Source organism: Pongo pygmaeus, chromosome 12 (genome assembly GCF_028885625.2).
Source record: "Pongo pygmaeus isolate AG05252 chromosome 12, NHGRI_mPonPyg2-v2.0_pri, whole genome shotgun sequence".
In the NCBI taxonomy this organism is placed as follows: domain Eukaryota; kingdom Metazoa; phylum Chordata; class Mammalia; order Primates; family Hominidae; genus Pongo; species Pongo pygmaeus.
Genome location: NC_072385.2, coordinates 23,966,640 through 23,987,220, shown reverse-complemented (window position 1 = coordinate 23,987,220; position 20,581 = coordinate 23,966,640). Strand labels below are relative to the sequence as shown.

At 41.8% G+C, this 20,581-nt stretch overlaps 1 protein-coding gene across 1 annotated transcript in view; it reads right to left on the bottom strand.

Annotated features, from left to right (window-relative positions):
* Positions 1–214: 214 nt before the first annotated feature.
* ZNF892 (zinc finger protein 892) overlaps positions 215–20,581 on the bottom strand; it is a 31,408-nt gene continuing 11,041 nt past the window's right edge. Inside the window, exons 6-10 of the mRNA XM_063649455.1 lie at positions 16,670–16,915; positions 15,328–15,416; positions 12,528–12,627; positions 11,966–12,055; positions 215–9,920 (exon numbers count right to left, since the gene is read on the bottom strand). Coding sequence (XP_063505525.1) covers positions 8,692–9,920; positions 11,966–12,055; positions 12,528–12,627; positions 15,328–15,416; positions 16,670–16,915 — 1,754 coding nt within the window. The 3' untranslated portion in view covers positions 215–8,691. The remainder of the gene's footprint in view (positions 9,921–11,965; positions 12,056–12,527; positions 12,628–15,327; positions 15,417–16,669; positions 16,916–20,581) is intronic.

Below are 20,581 nucleotides of genomic sequence, written 5' to 3'. Positions count from 1 at the left end.
ACTGTCTTTTCATTGTGTCCTCACAAGGGAGAAGGGGTGAGTGATCTGTTTGGGGCCACTTTCATAGGAGCACTGAGCTCATTCATGAGGGCTATGCCCTCTTGACCTAATCACTTCCCAAAGGCCCCATCTCCTAATACCATCACCTTCGGGGTTAGGATTGCAACTTATGAATTTTGAGGGTACACAAACATACAGACCATAGCAGAGGTTATAGCTAAAAGTTTTATTTTAGAGGTGATAATGTTCTAAGATTTATTGTGGTGATGGTCGTACAACTCTGTAAATACACAAAGAACACTGAATTGTACATTTTAAATGGATGAATTTTATGGTATATAAATTATATCTCAATAAATCTGTGGTGGAGCAAAGTGGCTCATGCTTGTGTTTCCAGCACTTTGGGAGACCAAGGTGGGCAGATTGCTTGAGCTCACGAGTTCAAGACCAGCCTGGCCAACATGGTGAAACCCCATTTCTACAAAAGATGCAAAAAAATTTAGCTGGGTGTGGTGGTGCATGCCTGTAATCCCAGCTATTCGAGAGACTGAGGTGGAAGGATTGCTTGAGCCCAGGAGGTTGAGGTTGCAAAGAGCCAAAATCGCACCACCACTGTACTCCAGCCTGGGTGAGAGTGAGACCTTGTTTCAAACCTCCTCCCCCCCAAAAAAACCCCAATATTATCTGTTATAAAGTATTCTCTTTTTTTTATTATACTTTAAGTTTTAGGGTACATGTGCACAATGTGCAGGTTAGTTACATATGTATCCATGTGCCATGCTGGTGTGCTGCACCCATTAACTTGTCATTTAGCATTAGGTATATCTCCTAATGCTATCCCTCCCCCCTCCCCCCGCCCCACAACAGTCCCCAGAGTGTGAAGGTCCCCTTCCTGTGTCCATGTATTCCTATGTTTAAAGAAAGTTGCTACATAATGAGAAAACATTCAAATCACCAGAGATTTGACAATTCTTAGCCTGTATTCGGATAACAACTGAGTGTCAAAATATATAAAGTAAAACTTGACATAATATATAGACAAATATATGACAGTGAAAACATATAAATTAGAAAAAGAATAAATTTGAAGGGCTTACATTACCTGATTTTGAGATTTACTACAAAGCTACAGTAATGAAGACAATGTGTGGTTTTGGCAAAGGGATGGACACATAATCAATGGAATAGAATAGAAAACTGAGAAACAGACCCACTTAACTATGATCAATCAATTGTTGACAAAAGGGCAAAGGCAATTCAATGGAGAAACAATATGTTTTCCACAAATGATGCTGAAACAATTGGATAACCACATGTAAAAACAATGAGCCTGGGCCTTTATTTAACACCTTATATAAAAATTACCTAAAATGGATGTAAGTGAAAAACATTATCATTAAGATAGTAGAAGAAAAATTTCCTAAACATTAGTTAGGGATGGGGTTCTTAAATATGACACCAAAGTATGGTCCATAGAGGGAAAAACTGGACTTCATTAAAATTTAAAACCTTTGCTTTATAAAATACACTGAAATAAAAATTGAATAAAAGAGAATAAAAAGACAAGCCACAAACTACAAAACTAAACTAGGAAAACAAACAATAGAATTCTTTTAAAATGGCAAAAGATTTGAACACTTCATCAAAGATACACAGATGGACAATAAGCATACGAAAAGATGCTCAACATCATTAGTCATTAAGGAAATGCAAATTGAAGCCACAATGAGATACCACTACACATCTACTAGAATGGATAAAATAAAAACAATGAGAATACCCGGTGTTGGCAAATTATGGAGCAACCACATCTTCATACATTGCTGGTGGGAAAAAAAATTAACCAATCATTCTGGAAAAGGTTGGCCCTGTGTTACAAAGGTAAACATACACTCACCATATGACCTAACCATTTCACTCCAATATTTACCCTACAGAGATGAAAATTTATGTTCATATTTGTAATAGTTTTATTCATAATCACTAAAAATTATAAACAACCTAAACGTGCTTCAGTGGGTTAATGGATAAGAATATTGTGGTATCTAACATGGAAAACTACTCAGCAATAAAAATAAATGACACAACACTGATGAAAATCGAAGCCTTTATATTCAATGAGGGGTGGGGAGCCACTCTTAAAAAAAAGCAGCACATGCGGAATTTGTTGGTGCAGTGGAATCGTTCTGTACCCTTTGTGGTGATGGTTACACAAGTTTACATAGGTCATTTTAAGACAGAACTGTGGAAGAAAGAAAGGAAGAAGGGAGGAAGAAAGAGAAAGGGGTGAAAGGAGGAGGAGGAAGATGGGGAGGAGGAGGAGAGAGGGAGGAGGAGAAGAAGGAACTATTACAACCACACACACAATTATGGTGGTAGTTACAAGGGTAATATCTTCATCAAACATAGCAAACACCTTTAAGTGGGTGAATTTTATTGTGCACTTTGATAAAAGTTGATGTTTGCAAAAGTTCAAAAAGTCAGTTATTTTAAAAGACTAGTAAAGTTGACACATCTCTAGAAACATTACCAAGAGAGGATACAAATAAGCAATATCAGGAAAGAAAAAAGGGACTAAGTTCAAATAGAACAAGTACTTGAAAATAAAAATATTTTAAACAACTCGATGACCAAAAAGGATACATTTTTAGAAAAACCTACAACTTTCTAGAAGAAACAGTAAATCTAAATAGCCCCTAAAACCAACCATGCCACACACTACAAACACAATAATCCCAGTTTAACAGATGAATGCAACTAAAATTCAAAGGACACGAACTCCCCCAGAGATGGAGAAAAAAAATCACGAAATTGCATCCCAGAAGTGCAAGGATTCTTTAACATCAGAAAATCAATGTACTTTACCACATTAATAGATTAAAAGGAACCATATGATTATCTCAAAAGATGCAGATTTTAACAGGATCCCAGAAAACTTACTTAAAAAGATAAAAAGCCTCATTCCATTATATTCACAGTTGTTTTTATTGGGCTACACCACTGTGAAGCATACATGATGGATATGTCTTCTAAATGACTATATCAATAATACCTAATAGTTACGTAGCACCTGATAGCTTACAAACCACATTTGCATCCATTTTCTACCTAACTCTTAATCATTCTCAAGTAGGCATTAAATTTTAAAACATATATCTATGAGGAAACAGATTTCAAAGGATGAAGGTGACTTGTCCCAAATCTCAGTTATTTTCATTCTTTATTTTGTTGATTCTCTATGATATCATATGTCATATGGCAAATTAAAGTGAACAGATAGCCACATGTAGATAATATATAATTGGAAAAAAATCCGAAATTCTGAGTCCAGTTCTCCAGTGCTTCTCATATGTTTTTCAAACAAAAATACAAATAAAAAAAAGTAACCCTACAGTTTATATTCTTAGTCATAGCTATTCTTCTCCAGTTTATAACCTACAATTAAATACTGGTGTTTCCTCAATTTATAAACTATTGTTCCTTCAAAGCTAGATGAAGCAGGCTGATAGTTTCTACCTATCAAATTGGCAGTTTATCTTCAGGACAAATGACCTGTATATACCACAAACCCTTAGGTTATATACCACAAACCCTATATATACCACAACTTGATGTGTGATTTCAGTGTCAAGCACGAGGATGTCACAGGAAAGGTGGAGCACTACTTTCTCCTATTGCTCTCACTAAGTACAACTAAAAATCCGGGATATTATATACAAAGCAAACATAAGAAAGTTCTAAATGGTGGAGAGAGAATTGACTGGCCAGGGACCTCAGAACCTGAGGAAGAACACAGCAGTGACTTTCTTGGGCTTTCTTATTGCCTCATCTATCCCAGATCGGGTTCTAGAGAAGCTGGCAACCCAGAAATGCCAACAGGCACAGACAAAAAAAAAAAAAAAGCCCCAAGAAAAATCTGCTTTTTCTAGCCAAAGGACTGGGAAGGGAGCCGCCTAGCAAGACACAAAATGTTTAGAAAACCACAATCCTACTTCAAAGACCACAGAAGAAAGCTATGGTCCTATCCCCGCCAACAAATGCCTATACTTCCACCCTCACCAGCCTGTAACAAGGCTCCTCAGTCCTTCACCTTTACCCTGGGGTGGTATCAGAGAAGACCAACTGGGCAGACAGATTTCTAAAACCCACTCCTCCCCACACATTGCCCTGGCAGCATCCCCCCTACCCAGAGCCATCTCTCTTCTTCCTTACTGGTGTGGTCTCAGTGGAAGCCAAGTGGGGGGTCAGGACTTACACCAGCTCCCAATAGTCATGACGTTACCCTCAACCCCACACCATGCTGTCAATCGAGGCCATGTAAGCAGCAACAACAAGGCATTCCCGATCTTCCCCAGCCAGTGTGGTGTCAGCAGAGGCCTAGTGGGGAGCTGTAAATCCCACCCTTGCCCAGCAGTATTAAGGACCCCTGCCCCAGGAGTCATTAGAGGTCAATGGTGAACCTGGACTTCCAACACCAACTTAAAGTAATGAGGCAGCACCCCCTGCAACACTTTCTCCACCACAGTGGTATCAGAGGAGGCCTGTCAATGCAGAAGACTTAAATAGGATACCAAATCTCATATCAAAATACTCAAAATGTCCAGACTTCAACTGAAAATCACTCATCACACCAAGAACCAAGAAAATCTCAACTTAAATGAGAAGATAACCCAAAGATGTCAATACTGAGATGACACAGATGTTAGGATAACCTGCAAGGATTTTAAAGCAGCCATCACAAAAATGCTTCAATGAGTAATTACAGACATGCTCAATACAAACAAAATAAGCAAAGAAAGGCTCTCAGCAAGGAAACAGAACAAAGAATCAAATGGAACTGAAAAATACAATAACTGAAATAAAACTCAAGGATGGTCTCAACAGCAGAAACAAAAGGACAGAGGGAAGATCTAGTGAACTTGAAGATATAACAACAGAAAATACCTGGCCGAGGCGGTGGCTCACACCTGTAATCCCAGCATTTTGGGAGGCCGAGGCAGGCAGATCATGAGGTCAGGAGATCGAGACCACCCTGGCTAACACGGTGAAACCCCGTCTCTACTAAAAATACAAAAAAAAAAAAAAAAATTAGCCAGGCATGGTAGCGGGCACCTGTAGGCCCAGCTACTTGGGAGGCTGACGTAGGAGAATGGTGTGAACCTGGGAGGTGGAGCTTGCAGTTAGCTGAGATGGCGCCACTGCACTCCAGCCTGGACGAGAGCGAGACTCCCTCTCAAACAAACAAAAAGAAAGAACAACAGAAAATGCTCAATCTGAAGAGAGAAAACTGTTATGCACTATGTCCCCATGACCCCAATTCATTATGTTGACACCCTAACCCTCAATGTGACTGTATTTGGAGATAGGTTCTGAGGAAGTAATTAAGGTTAAAAGAGACCTTAAAGGTGGGGTCCCAATCCAATTTCTCTCCACACCTATGCACTGAGAAAAGGTCATGTGAGAACACAGTGAGAGGGCAACCATCTACAAGCCAGGAACTGAATGCTGTTGGACCGTGATTTTAGACTTACAGCCTCCAGGACTGTGAGAAATAAATTTCTGTTGTTTGAGCCACCCAGTCTATGGATTTTTGTTATGGCAGACCAAGCAGATTGAGATTTTGGTACCCAGAAGGGGGATGCTGCTGTAACAAATACCTCAAAATGTGGAGGCAGCTTTGGAACTGGGTGATGGATGGAGGCTAAAAGAGTTTTGAGGTACATGATAGAGATATGGATATTAAAGGCCATTCTGGCAAGGTCTCAGATGGCAATGAGGTACATGTTATTAGAACTGGAAAAAAAAAAGGTGGTTCTTGTTATAAAGTGGCAAAGAACTTCTCTGAACTGTTCTAGTGTTTTCTGAAAGGCAGAACTTGAGAGTGATGAAACTGTTTATTTAGGAGATTTCTAAGCAAAGCACTGAAGGTGCAGCTTGGGTCCCCTTAGCGCTTGTAGTAAAATGTGAGAGGAGAGAGATTAAGTGAAGAAGGAACTGTTAAGAAACAAGGAAGCACAATTAAAGAGATTTGAAAATTCTATCCATATCACAAAAATATGAGAAAATTTGCTACGAAGAAAACACTAAGAGTGTGGCTTAACAACCATTTGATAAATAGAGATCAGATGGGTTTAGCAGCCCCAGGAGAAGCCAGGAATATAAATGGGATTATAACAGCAGAAACACAGCCACCTGGCACTAAAGGGGACAGAAAAACAACAAAATAAAATGAAGGCAGGCTTTAGGACTTCTTAGATCCTATAGAACCAGACTAGAGAGCCATTTGTCTATGAATATGTGTTATCCTTCAAGAAAAGAGAATGACCCTGAAAACAATTCAGAGACCATTGGGGATGCCTCCCGTTTCAAAGGGTGGAACCATCACCCTGGTCTCAACAGAACAGAAAGCCTCCAACTGAAGACTTAGGGGCAGAATTGTCCTGCAGAGGCTTAGGAGAGGGGCTACCTGGCAGTACCACAGAGATAGGACCACTACCCCAGTGGATCTGGAAGGCAGAGCATTGAACAAAAGAGGATTATTCTCACAAGATCTGATGAAACGAAGGCCTAATAGAATTTGCCTTGCTAAGTTTTGGACTTGCTCAGGATGCATCCCTCCTCCTACTTTCCTATTTCTCCCCCTGTGGAATGGGAATGCCTAAATTATGTCCAGATCACAAATGTATTTTGGAAGCACATAACTTGTTTGGTTTCACAGGTTCACAGCTGCAGAGTAATTTTGCCTCAGGATAAACTGTACCTTGAGTCTTAGCCATATCTGATTTAGGTGATATTTACTTGAAGGTCTGGACTTTAGAGCTAATGCTAGAATGAGTTAGGGCTTTGGGGGCTGTTGGAGTGGAATAAACGTATTCTGCACAGAAGGACATAAATTCGGTGGGGGGCTGGGGTGGAATGTCATGGACTAAACGTATCCTCTCTTCCCCAAAATTTTGTTCAAGTCCTAATCCCCAATGTGAATTTATTTGGAGACAGGGTTTTCAGGGGGGTAATTAGGGTTAAATGAGGTAATAAGGGCAGAGTCCTAATCTGCTAGAACTGGTGGACTGATAAGAAGAGGGAGCTATTTCTCTCTCCCTTTCCAAACTGGTCCCCCATCTGCATGCACTACAGACATGAGAAGACACAGTGAGAAGGCAGCTATCTGTAAGCCAGGAGGAAAGCCCTCACTAGGAGCAGTCAGCAGGCACCTTGATCTTGGACTTCCCAGCCTCCAGAACTGTTAGAAATACATATTTTTTTGAGCCACTCAGTCAGTCTATGCTATCTTGTTATGGCAGATTGAGCAGATTCAGACAAAAATCATCAAGAAAAAATGAACAGAGCCTCAGGAACTTGTGAGACTACAACCAAAGAGCTAACATTTCTTTCATTAGAGTCCCAGAAGAAAAGGAGTAGAAGGTGTGGGCTAAAATGTATTTAAAGAGATGAGGGCTGAAAATCTCCCAAATTTGGCAAAAGACATAAACCTACAGATTGAAGAAGCTAAGCAAACCCCAAACAGGGTAAACTAAAAGAAATTCACACCAAGATACATCATAGTACAACTTCCTAAAATTAAAAACACTGCACTCAAAATAATATGTCCAATAATCTTCAAAGTTTCAATGAAAAAAATATAAAAAGATGCCACCTGCCTCTACCCAAAAGTAAAATGGTAAAAGGTATTTCAAAGTCTTTTCAAGTTTTTCATAATCTAATATGCAGTGTCAGTGCAAATCTACAACTAAACTTTACTATAAGCTATAAAAAAATCTAAGGTACAAACTAGATACAACTGAGGTAAATCTTTATAAATAAGCACATTCTCAGGTAACTCAAGATACCTTAAAACAGTTTGAACACATCAAAGGTCTCTTCTGTACTCAATTTTCTAAGCTGTTGTTCTTGACCCTTGGAATTAACATGATTTAGTAGGCAACGTCTCAATAAGCAAGGTCTAAAAGACAAAAAGTCCAAAAGCAAACACCCTGCATTATCCTGCAGCCAACATTCCTTAGTTGCAGGGTAAGGCTACCCTCACAGAAACTTTTCAACTGACCAACTAGCAAGTCTATATTTCTCATGGTTGTGAATATTCAGTTGAGTAGTTCTCATAATCAACATTTCTTGGGTTCATCCCCTAGCTCTTTTTTTCTATCCTTTCCCTCTACTTCCTTTGGCTCCTTAAACTTAAGAACGAAGGACAACTTCCCTTCCACCACCACTCCTGACTCTGGACAAACTCACTGTGAATTCTCAATCTCTTTTTTCTACCCATGCAACTTCCCTAAAAGGATAACTTACCTCTTTAAAACTTATATTCTTAGTATTATGAAAATACCCGGCACAGTCAAGATGTCCAGTTTCCACCATGGCACACCCCATTTCTCTCCCAAGGATATGGCAATTTACATACACGTTAGGGTGTTACAGATAATTTTCCTCTTTCCTGAGGGAATGTTAGTGTCCTCTGCCAGAACACTTTTAAAAATGTAAAACTATACTTTCACAGTCTAATCATGCTACATCCCACATCAGCAATGACTTGTCAATAACTTTTTTGCAACACAGTCTTAAATTTCTTTGTAGACCCCCACAGCAAGTATGGTAAATGCTCAATAACTATGCTCTGAATGTACCACATTTACAGTCTTTATCCAGTATGAATTCTCTTGTGTTGGCCAAAGGCTAAATGCTAAGAGCTTGGGCATATTTCTTGGTTTTCACTCCAGCATGAGTTTTCTGATGTTGAGAGAGGGATGAACTCTGGCTGAAGGCTTTTCCACATTCCTTACACTTGTAGGGCTTTTCTCCAGTGTGAGTTTTCTGATGCTTTGTAAGAGATGAGCTCTGGCTGAATGCTTTTCCACAATCTTTACATTTGTAAGGTTTCTCTCCAGTGTGTGTTCTCTGATGACGAATAAGGGCTGAGCGGTCACTGAAGGCTTTGGCACAATCATTGCATTTATAGGGTTTCTCCCCAGTGTGAGTCCTCTGGTGCTGAGTCAGGGCTGAGCAGTAGCCAAAGGCTTTCCCACATTCGTTACACTCATAAGGCCGCTCCCCAGTATGAGTTCTCTGGTGCTGAATAAGACCTGACCGATCACTAAAGGCTTTGCCACATTCGTTACACTTATAAGGTTTCTCTCCAGTGTGAATGACCTGATGCTGGGTAAGGAATGTGCTTTGGCTGAAGGCCTTCCCACATTCATTACACTCATAAGGTTTCTCTCCAGTATGAATTCGCTGATGTTGAGTGAGGTATGAACTCTGATTAAAGGCCTTCCCACACTCATTGCACTCATAGGGTTTTTCTCCAGTGTGAATTATATGATGCCGAATAAGGGCTGAGCGGTGACTGAAGGCTTTCCCACACTCATGACATTCATAGGGTTTCTCCCCAGTATGAATTCTCTGGTGCAGAGTAAGGTGTATGCTCTGGCTAAAGGCTTTACCACATTCATTACATTCATAGGGTTTTTCTCCGGTGTGAATTCTCTGATGCAAGACAAAAGCTGAGTAGTAACTGAAGGCTTTCTCACACTCATTGCATTTCCAAGGTTTCTTTCCTGCACAAATTCTCTCATGCCTAATTATATCTGAATTTTGTTTTAAGTTATTTTTAAATGAATCACAATGATATAGTCTCTCTCCTTGCTGCTGAACAAGTAAGGACCTCTGAGTGCAATTTCTTCTAAATTCATCAAATTGGTAGCTTCTCTCCCTAGAAGATTTCTGAGTGACAGCCTCTTGTATTAAATGTTTCTCATGGTTTTCCTGCTGACTCTCTAAAGAATCCTCACATTCACTAGAACTTTCCTTTGAAAATCTTACAATTAACACCCCAGGAGCCGATTCTTCTTCAGAAATATCCTTCTCTGGAGTTAGCTCCTTGCTTTCTGGTATTGTTTCCCAGTCTGAAATAAGCAAAAATACACATGTGTGTCATTTCCTACACTGAGAGAAAAATAACTGCTGTGGTAGGAAATTAATGAGACATGTTTGTTTCATTCTTTGTTAGGAATATTTACAGGGGACACATGAACTTGAAAGCTCTCAAAAATAGTCTTTCAATCTTGAGAGAACACAACAAAAAAAAGATGACTGGACAAAGAAGTACGACTGCATAAAAGGAGAGTGTGTGCAGGTACTCAACATTCCTCTATGCAGCAGGATGGGAAATAACAAAAAATAACAGAATGAGACTAAGAAGAGGTGATATGGAGAAATAGCAGATTTTTTTAAAAAAGGATCTAGAGGAGACAGGGCTAGGATCAGAGAAAGATGGTCTTCCAAAGACTCACTGTACCCATCTGACCAGAGCCTTATCATTTCATGCCTCAAGAATGACCATCTTTAGCTAATCTTGCCACCAATCTTTTCCTACTCCAATATGGCCCAACCACTGCTAAAAGACTAATTGCTCAAAACCATCTCCCTTTCACAAAAATCTGTTGGTTCTACTGTCTCAAGATAAGACACAAATTCTAGAAGCTAGCATTCAACATGGTCCAGGTCTACAAACTCAGATGACCACAAAGCTTATTAACTGGAAAGCAACTAATCACCTCTGATTGCTTACCATCACCCTAGACTCAGCAAACTGGAAAGAGTAAAACAGAACCAAGAAGAAAGAAAAAAGAGAGAAAGGAAAGAAAGAGAAAAACAGCAGTGTGTTGGGAGGGGAAGGTCAAAACTCCATGTGTTCAGATGAGTCCCCAACCTCTCAAGATATCTACCCCAAGTTCCCGGACTTCCTAGTAATAATTTGAGGGGGAAAAGCTTCATTGCTAAAAATGTTTAAATACTTCTAAGCTTAAATGCTCTTTAATACTCATTTCAATCATGTCTCTACATGAAATAAATTAATACAATACAGTGTTCTCAACTAGATATATTCAGGGAAGTGCCTGGGATTTTAAAGGACAAATAGGTAGAATAGGTTAAAAGCAAATGGACTTCCAGCTAAGGGGAGTGAAAAAAATTAAAGCCCCAAATGTTCATGAAGAACACACGGTTAGTGGAGGATAGTGAGGGACTTGCCTATCTGATGTTAAGAGTTCAAGGTGAAGAACAGAGAAGGCAAAAAAGTTAGGCAGGTAGACTAACAACGGCTCTGAAAGCAGGTAGAGGAATAGAGAACTGGCAGAGTAAGCAACTCATTGGGGAATCTAGCAGTATTATGCTGCCTCAATTTTACAAGGGTAAGAGTAAAAGAAAGTATAATTAGCCAATAGTCTTTTGCAGTAATCCAGTTTGACAGAAGTAACAGGGTCAAATCCATAACATCTTTCAAAAAAGCTACTAGGACTTAATAGCTACCTTTGCTTACCATATAGCCAGGTACTGTTTAAAACATTTCCCTTGGATTATTTCCTTTGATTGTCACCAAAACAGTATAAGCTCTGTGCTATCATTATCCCCATTTTAATTTAAGTCACAGAGAACACAAGTCATCTGTTAAAGGTCACAAAGCTAATGAGTAGCTAAGATCAGCTTTAAACCAAGGAAGCTTAGTTCCAAAGTCTGCAGTCTTAACCATCATGCTATGCTGCCTCTGCTTAGACAGAGAAGGTGGCAAGGGAAAACCCAGAGATGAATTTACAGTCATTGATCTGAGACTCAAAAAAATGGCATCCGGCAAAGATAAAATAACACATGTAAAAAATCCTGCTTTAGAGCCTTGAACCCAAGCAAGTTATTAACAAACATTAAAATGTTGGTTTCATTTTACCTTATTTGGGAAAAAGAATTGGTTTGAAAGAGTAGAAAGTATTTACTTTCTAAAAAATCAAATTATAACTTTATAAACAGATCACCATCCACAGAGCTAGGATGCGGCACAGCGGTGAGACAGGGACTTCAACTTTTCCATGGGTCTAGCAAAATCTGGACAGGCTCCTCCTCCACAAGCATTTGCATTGACAATCTGGGTTTTACTCGCACTGTTTCCAACACTCACGCTTTTGACTGGCTGCCTTTGAGACTTCTCTCTCCAGCTCCTCCTCATGCTCCAACTGAGAGATTACATCAGGTGTGGAAATTGGAAGCCCTATTCATAGGGAAAGAAAAAGGAGTCTGGTGAAGACCTCAGTGTTCATTCCCTGGTCTTTAGGAACATGGTAAGAGAGGGAGAGAGTGAAGTCAGTTCTCCATTTCTTCCTCAACAGTGCTCACGAGGTAGGAAGATTGATAGGGGTTTGAGGCCCTTATCAGTTTTACCTCCCCCTATTTAAAGAATAAGCAACCATTCTCTTAAGAGTTGTTTTCATTAGCACTTTGTCTCCACATCCTTGGTCAAGGAGTTGAGAAGAAGGATGCTACAGGTCCATAAAATAAAGGTGTTTATGTCTAATTCCAGGAGTGTTAAAACTATATCCAGAAACAAAAGGCAGAAATTGCCTGTCTCAGGCCCTACTAGAATTAAGAATCATTGAATATAAGGACGTTGGAGCTCCTAGGAACTGAGGAGGCCAAGGTACCACACTGGGTAAATTCACAGGCATTGGGGGAGCCATCCTTACCCAGCAAGACCAGATTCCTAGGCTTCTCAGGCACATCTCCCTGAGGAGAGTTCAGCTGCCTCCACTGGGTGAGAGCCTCGGCCATATCCCTGATCAATTCCTGAAAAACCAAACACATTGGTGCTCACCAACGAGCCTCCTTACAGAGGCCTCTGAAGAGGAATAAAACTGACAGCACAGGAGGAGGAAGACAGAAAGGATAAAAAAAGGACAGACAACATGGCCTTGGCCACCCTTTCCAGTACTAAGATTCTCTGGTGAATATGTAGTCCACAGACTCACTCTTTGCCTCCAGGCAGCAGAAATGCATATTATCTGCAAGTAGGAAGGAAAGCACCTTCAATGTAAAACTTGAAGGTATGAACTTTTTAGTTTATGTATCAATAAATTACAGAACTACAGCATTTGCTACTATTTATACAGGAAAAAGGAGAGAAAAATGTAATTGTGAATTAAATATTTTCCTTATGGTATAGTTTTTAAAACATACGGGGTTCAAGAAATTGAAGTATTTTTTCTCTAGTTTTCCTAAGAATGAAATCAGTCCCATATATATATTAAAAATTAAGACGTTTCCTACATGTCACAGAATATAGACTTATTTGTAAAACAGTATCTGAAGCCCAAATTATTATGAAAGTCCCCAGAGTGTTCCCGTCACTTTTCACAATGACCTGATCAATCTGCCCCCATCCCCCAGTTAGTGGCATTCTTTCATCTGCTTGAAGTGTGTGTCCTACTCCCTTTAGCCCCTTTACACATCCTGCTTCCTATTCCTGAATATTCTGCCCCCTGCCCCATCCTTTCAGCAATGTGAATCCTTCTCTCCCTTCAGATCTCAGCTCAGGTGTTACTTCAAGGGAAGCCTTCCCTGACTCTCTAGTTAGAACACATGTTCCTTCCATTCCCTTGGGTTGTACACATAGAGGGGATCTTGTGGCTAACATAAGCTCCACAGGAGCAGAGGCCAGGTCTATTTTTGCTCACTGAAGCAGCCTAGTACTTGGCACAGAGCAGAAACTCTGTAAATATTTGTTGAATATTTGAATGAAAGAAAGGAAGGAAGGAATAAGAATTAATAGAAACAAGTTTAAATGGGGTGTTCTATAAACGTGTGCATGGGAACAGAAGTGGGGAGGAGAACAGAGCGTATTAAACATTGAAAACACTGCAGGAGTATTTAGCCTAACCTTCATCTCGATGACAGGCACAAAGTTTAGTTTGTTTACTAAAATATTGAAATAAGGGAGCAGGGCAGGTAATGCTCTTTTGAATCTGTTACTGCTGATAAATGTCTAATAATTTTTCAAATTCTATTTTTAAAATTTCTATGCAACTACAATTTAGCTTACAGTAAAATAAACCATCCCTTGGGTTAGCAAATGAATCAGTTTTACCGCTCTTTAAACTACCACTTGGGCCACAGCCCCTTGAAAAAAAAAATATATATATATATATATATGAATTGAACGGTTAATTTTGTTTATATTCAGCTTTCTAATGTATATTTCATAGTCTTTCAAAAATGACTGGTAAAACAAAGCACGTAATGACATAAAGTCAAAAGAACTACCTACTCTGAAAATCCTCTGCCCAAAATATACTCTTTTAACACTTTAAGTAAGAAATCCCACACTTTTAAGTTTATGGCCACTTAAGGTCATATGCCTCAGGAGTGATCAGCACAAGTAATATAACGTGCACCATCTTCGTTCTGTACAAACAATGCTAACACTAACAGACTAACAGGCAGTTGCTTTCAGACTTCAGTTCCCTAAGAAAACCTCAGCAATCAACTCACAGGCAGGCCAATCAGACACTGTCAGCAGGTGCTACTGACTTTCTCTCCTCTCATCTTTCTGAAAGCGATCTGCAAATTCACAGATCAAAATCAATACTGGCATTTTCTCCCATGGTTTTATAAGGATCATCAGTACCTGCATGCTGTTAGGCCTGGTGTGACGGAAACAAAGAGTCGCAGCACCTGAACCAAAGGGTCTGCCAATCTCCTACTGTCTTGGCCAAATCTTACAGAAGCATCTTTACTAATCTTCTCTCTCCAATCAGCTATGGCATGTTTCATCTTGCTGGGCCTCTAAAAACCATGGGGCCTTCATTTGCCTCTGGAATAAGACCGAGTGTAGATTGTCCTGGGGTCTGGGTACAACACAGCCAAGCTTCCCTCACCACAGTCTAGGTCAACCCACAGTGACTCACACAGCCACACATCCTCAGAAGACCTCCAACTCCCTCATCATTTGAAGACTTTTTTTTTTATTTTTTGGCCAAAGCTGTTCTGTCTTGTAATATTCCCTTATTCCACCCTTCAACTACCCACTCTCTCTTGTTTTTCAAAGTACAGTTTTTATCCCACACTTCTCCCAAACAGATGATAAAAAAAATCTCTTTCAGAGACTTTTATGACTTGTCTGGACCAATCATTTCTACGTTTAAAAGATATCTATTTCTTCGTGCTTAACTATTTTATTTATATATCTCTCACTGCCTTAGTAAACTCCACGATGCAGGAGCAAGTGGCTTTTACTTCTTTGCATCTCACCAAGGCCAATTACAGTACTCAATGTGTGTGCAGCAAACACTCAGTGGGTAGAGAGAAAGCAACGCTGGGAAGAAAGTTCTGCACAACTGAAGAGCACTTCCTTTGGGGTCATCAGACATCAGTTTATCAGGATGAACCCAGTGGTCTAGGCATCAGGGCTGAGCAATTCCATAAACAATGGAAGGAAAGATATACTTGCTCTGAGAACAGAAGGAAAAGAAAGAGGAAATCTAAACTTACTTGGGACCCAGGGGTCAGCAGCACAGCAGTCACGTCATTTTCTTTTGAGTTTCCAGCATGGAGAAGGTCTGAGTCCTCAAAAAGTGATCCTAAAAGTGGAGACAGGAGCCATGATGATTACTGTGTCCTTGCAATAAACTAGCAGGAAGTGCCACACACCAGCTAGTTGTCATCTAAGAAGAGTCAACACTGGGAACCAAAGGACAATCGCATATCTTTTAATCAAGACACCTTGACCATTGCTGCCTCTAGGCTCCTCCTGTTCTCCTCTGCCCTTAAACTCCAGTAGAACTCCTATGAGCATCTGGACATATAAATTAAACATTTTTATCTTGCATGCGTATTATTTAGTCAAAATAATACTCAAAGTCTTTGTATGTCCACGCCTCAGTGATTCATCTCTGTTGTATTCTAGGCTCACAGGATAAACGAAGACTAAATTCTTTTTGAACACTGACTTTTCAGATATTAATACAACACCGCCTGACTCAGAAAAGTGATGTGTCTTATGGAAAAAAAACCACCACCACCAAAAACAAAACAGGATTGTAAACAAATTCCATGACTTCTCAAATCCCTGCTTTCCCTACCTTCCAAAAGGGTCGGATAGTCCCTTCCTACTGCCTTATGGGGCTCCTCTGAGATCAAAAAAGAAGTCATTATCAAAAGCCAAATTGTCAGATGTGTTGATATTTTCCCTTGGGCAAGGGAGGCATCCAGCGCCCTACAGACCAGGAGGGCAATGGAAGTGGCGGGCTGTCCCTCAAAACCCCAAGTGAGACCGGCTAGTAGGAAGGGGCTCGTGACGCTACTCCTTCTTGAGCCTGCCCCAGCCAGAGGCAGCCTTTCTCCCTTTCTCCCTCTGCAGCGGGCACCAAGGCAGCATCACTCCCAAATCCTCACCTCTGCCCCCAGGTTCCATGGAGACTCCTTCCTCCGGCCCACGCTGGAGGCAACCGCGGCAGGGGAAGGGGCCGGAGGTCCGCGGCTCGGGTCCCCCAAGAGGCCGGGAACGCACGCGTGGGCGGCCTGGCGCCCCCACCCGGGGGTCCTCCCGCCACCCTCCTCCTGGGCACTCAGATTAAAAGGGGATGCGTTCAGCCCTCCTCTACCCTGGGTCCAACCTCCAGCCAGACACTGAGGAAGCCGAGCCCGACGACAAAGGCATCTAACAGCCGGCGAGGACGCCTAGCGCTGGCCAACCATGTGGCCGAACTACCACTCCCAGAATCCTCCGCGGGGCGCCGCTGGTGGCCCTCACTCGCAACACCGCTTCCCAGAAGACCCTGCGGCCACTTGCACCCGGGGCTGCGTTTCTTGCCGGCGCACGCTCCTGACCGACCTGGAGGAGCGCTGACCAGCTGGCTAAACCCTGCCAGCGGCTCTGGAAGGGCCGCTCCTCCCTCGGTGCGGACTCCGGTCGGTGGCCGCGCCAAACCCCGCCCGGCTGGGACTTTTCGCATCTCCCCTACTGTGACGGCGGAAGGCGGCGCCCCTGACCCACGCAGGATCCTTCCGGGGCTGCGGTGCTCTATCGGAGGGGAGGCGCCCGGCGGTGTCCCCGCTGCTGCGCCTCCATGAATCGGCCCTTCGTGACCAGCACTGAGGTGATCTCAGTTTAAGTAACCAGGGATGTTTGTTCCATATTGCACCTCGGAATAAAGAAAAATGGACTTTCAATCCCGAAATCACCTCAACCCCCAAAACAGCCAGGTCTCCAAGAAGAACCAGTAAACTAGTCATGCTGCCCCAAGGAGGCTGGAGACTGGAGGTCTTGCTGAAATGCCTCACCTTGTTTTTACCCTAACTCGTTAACTTTGAATTTTATCCTGCTTGTCTCTTTAATCACCTAGCCTTGCTTCTCATGTAAATAAGACTCTCTTTAGCTGGGAAAGCCGGACAAACTCCAATTGACCCCTTAATTTAAAAGACACTAAGGGCTCTTTACCCAACCCCCTTCCGCAAGGAGTTGACCTGTGTAAGCAGGTCCTCAGCATTTCAAAGGAGCCCAATTAACTGATAAGGTACTAGCACCAACAATGTATGAAGTTCACAGGATTTTTCTCAAAGAGATAACAACATAAAGCCTTGAGTTCGGGTCCGGCATACCCCGTATATCTAATTATAATGAAAGAGTTAAAGTCTTGCACCTGGTACCATTGCTCTTCTTGCAACCATTTGTCTTTTAAATTGTTTATCTCTTTGCAACCATTTGTTTTTTGATTCTTGCATGTTTTTACTTCTGTAGAATTATTGCATTTGAGTTCCCCTCCCCTTCCTAAACCTAGGTATAAAAGTTAATCAACCCCCTTCCTAGGGGCCAAGAGAATTTTGAGCATTAGCCGTCTGTTTGGCCGCTGGCTTAATAAAGGACTCTTAATTCCTCTCAAAGTGTGGCGTTTTTCTCCAACTCGCCTGGGTACAACATTGCAGACTCCCCAGGAGCTCTAGGGGTGGGCGGGTCTTCAGGCTAGTGCGTGTTTTCACTTACCAAAGTGCCAGGTTTCTGTCCAGTTCAGATTCCCAAGAGAAAATTTAATTAGCTATGTCCTTGTTTGGATACAAGCCACAATGTCCAATTGACCTTTCTCCAGCAGAATCTCCAATTTTTAGATAGGCTCAAGGCTTTCCAAAGCTTCTCATTATTCCTGCCCTTTGCCCTCCCCAGCACCCCCAGTCCCTTGCTGACTGGAACGTAGTAAATCATCATGGGCCATGTGAACTAGGTTAACACCCTAGGGATGGTAAACCAACAAGATAGAAGGAACGGAGCCCCGGGTAATTTGTTGGAACAGAGCTTGGGCTGTAGCATGAGAGAGATGCAAACTTCTATTTTGTATAAGCCAGTATTATTTTGGGTTTCTTCTGCACAGATAACCACACTTACCTCTAACTGGTCCATAGATTGGCTGCATTTGGTCCAGGAAGCTAGGGTGGGGATAAAGGACATGTGGTAGAGACACAACCCTGCCAGCTCAAATGACAGCCAAAGGGAGTCTCCCCACCCTTCCTTCCGCAGGAGATATGGGTTGGGCAGTTTCCTTCAGAAGATGCTTCATATGAAAGACACCACTCGCTGATGTTGCTACAGAAACCCCAGGGATAAGGTCTAGGCCCTGCAGCTTGCTGCACAAAAAAGCCAATCACTGAGAGGAGTATTGCCAAGGAAGAAGGCTTTAATCAAGTGCTACAACCAAGGAGATGGGAGACCAGCTGTAAATCCATCTCCCTGACCTACTAAAACCAGGGGTCTATATAGCAGGGAAGAAATGTAACTGTGTGGGGGAAAACAGGAACTAGGGAGGAATAAGGAAGCAATCATGATGAATGAGGGGTCTGGTGTATCCTTGTCTGGATGCCATCATCTGGTGTTTCAGTTCTTTGATACTTTTTTTTTTCATCAAATGCTCTCTCAGAATCATCTTTTGATACTGTTTTGAGAGGCTTGAGGGTCTTTCCTGAGGAAGGAACTATGATAAAACAAGTATAAGCTTCAAGTTTTTTTTTTTGTTTTTTTTCTTTTATTATTGTTATTATTATACTTTAGGTTTTATGGTACATGTGCACAATGTGCAGGTAAGTTACATATGTATACATGTGCCATGCTGGTGCGCTGCACCCACCAACTCGTCATCTAGCATTAGGTATATCTCCCAATGCTATCCCTCCCCCCTCCCCCCAAGCTTCAAGTTTTAAGACCAGAGAGTCTGCCGGGCGTGGTGGATCATGCCTATTATCATACCTAGCACTTTGGGAGGCCGAGGTGGGTGGATCACTTGAGGTCAGGAGTTTGAGACCAGCCTGGCCAACATGGTGAAACCTCATCTCTACTAAAAATAGAAAAATTAGCCGGGCGTGGTGGTGCACGCCTGTAATCCCAGCTACTCGGGAGGCTGAGGCAGGAGAATCGCTTGAACCCATGAGGGGGAGGTTGCAGTGAGCAGAGATCGTGCCAGTGCACTCCAACCTGGGCAACAGAGCAAGACTCCGTCTCAAAAAAACAAAAAACAAACAACAACAACAACAAAAACCACCAAAGAGTCACTTTCTATGTTTATCCAAAATAAAGTCTATGGGACTATTGGCTGGTTTCAATGTGTCTGGAGTACCCCTTTCTTCTTGTTGCTAACCGTCCCCATCACAGATATCCCTTCTTTGTTACCACATCAATTGTCAGTCCTCATCTCACTTTATTAACAGCAGGTGATAACACTTGGCTACTCCCTGGTCCTGGAAATACTCCCTGGTTTTCTTCTTCCTTACTGGTCACTCTTTCTTAATCTCATTAGGTATTTCCTCTTCTACTCACCTCTAAGCCAGTGTTTTCCAAACAACAGTCATGCATCACTTAACAACCAGGATACCCTCGGAGAAATGCATTCTTAGGTGATTTTGTTCTTGTGTGAACGTCATAGAATGTATTTATGAAAACCTAGACTGTACCACCTACTGCACACCCAGGCTATATTGTATAGCCTATTGCTCCAAAGCTGTAAACATGTACAGCAGGTTATGTGGTGAATACTGTAGGTCATTGTAACACAATGTTATTTGTGTATCTAAACATAATATAGAAAGGATACAACAAAATATAAAAGATATGGTACCCCTGTATAGGGCACTTACCATGATTGGAGCTTGCAAGACTGGAAGTTACTCTGTTACCAAAACACTTTCATCTCCTAGGATAGCAATGCCTGCTTCCAGGTTTCCACCCGAAAGATCTCTCTGAGGCTGTTTTACAGTTAACTCTTTTCTTGTAGGTCTAGGTCCTGCCACTCACAGCACAAGAAGCCGATGACTGAGACCATAATCTCACCACACAGGAAGCCAATGACTGAGATGATTATTGGGTGCTGCAGCTGTGAAGATGGGAGATCAGTATCAAATCCATCTCCCTGACCCACTAAAGTGAGGTGTTTATATAGCAGGGAAGAAATGTAACAATGTGTGGGAAAATAGGAATTCAGGAGGGGTAGGTTAGCAATCATGATGCATGAGAGGCCTGGTGTCTCACTGTCTGGATGTGGTGATCTGGTGAGTTTCTGTTCTTTGATACTTTTTTTTTTTTTTTTGGAGAATGAAGTTTAGCTCTTGTTGCCCAGGCTGGAGTGCAGTGGCGCGATCTTGGCTCACTGCAATCTCTGCCTCCCAGGTTCAAGCAATTCTCCTGCCTCAGCCTCCTGAGTAGCTGGGATTATAGGTGCCCGCCACCACACCCAGCTAATTTTTTGTATTTTTAGTAGAGACGGGG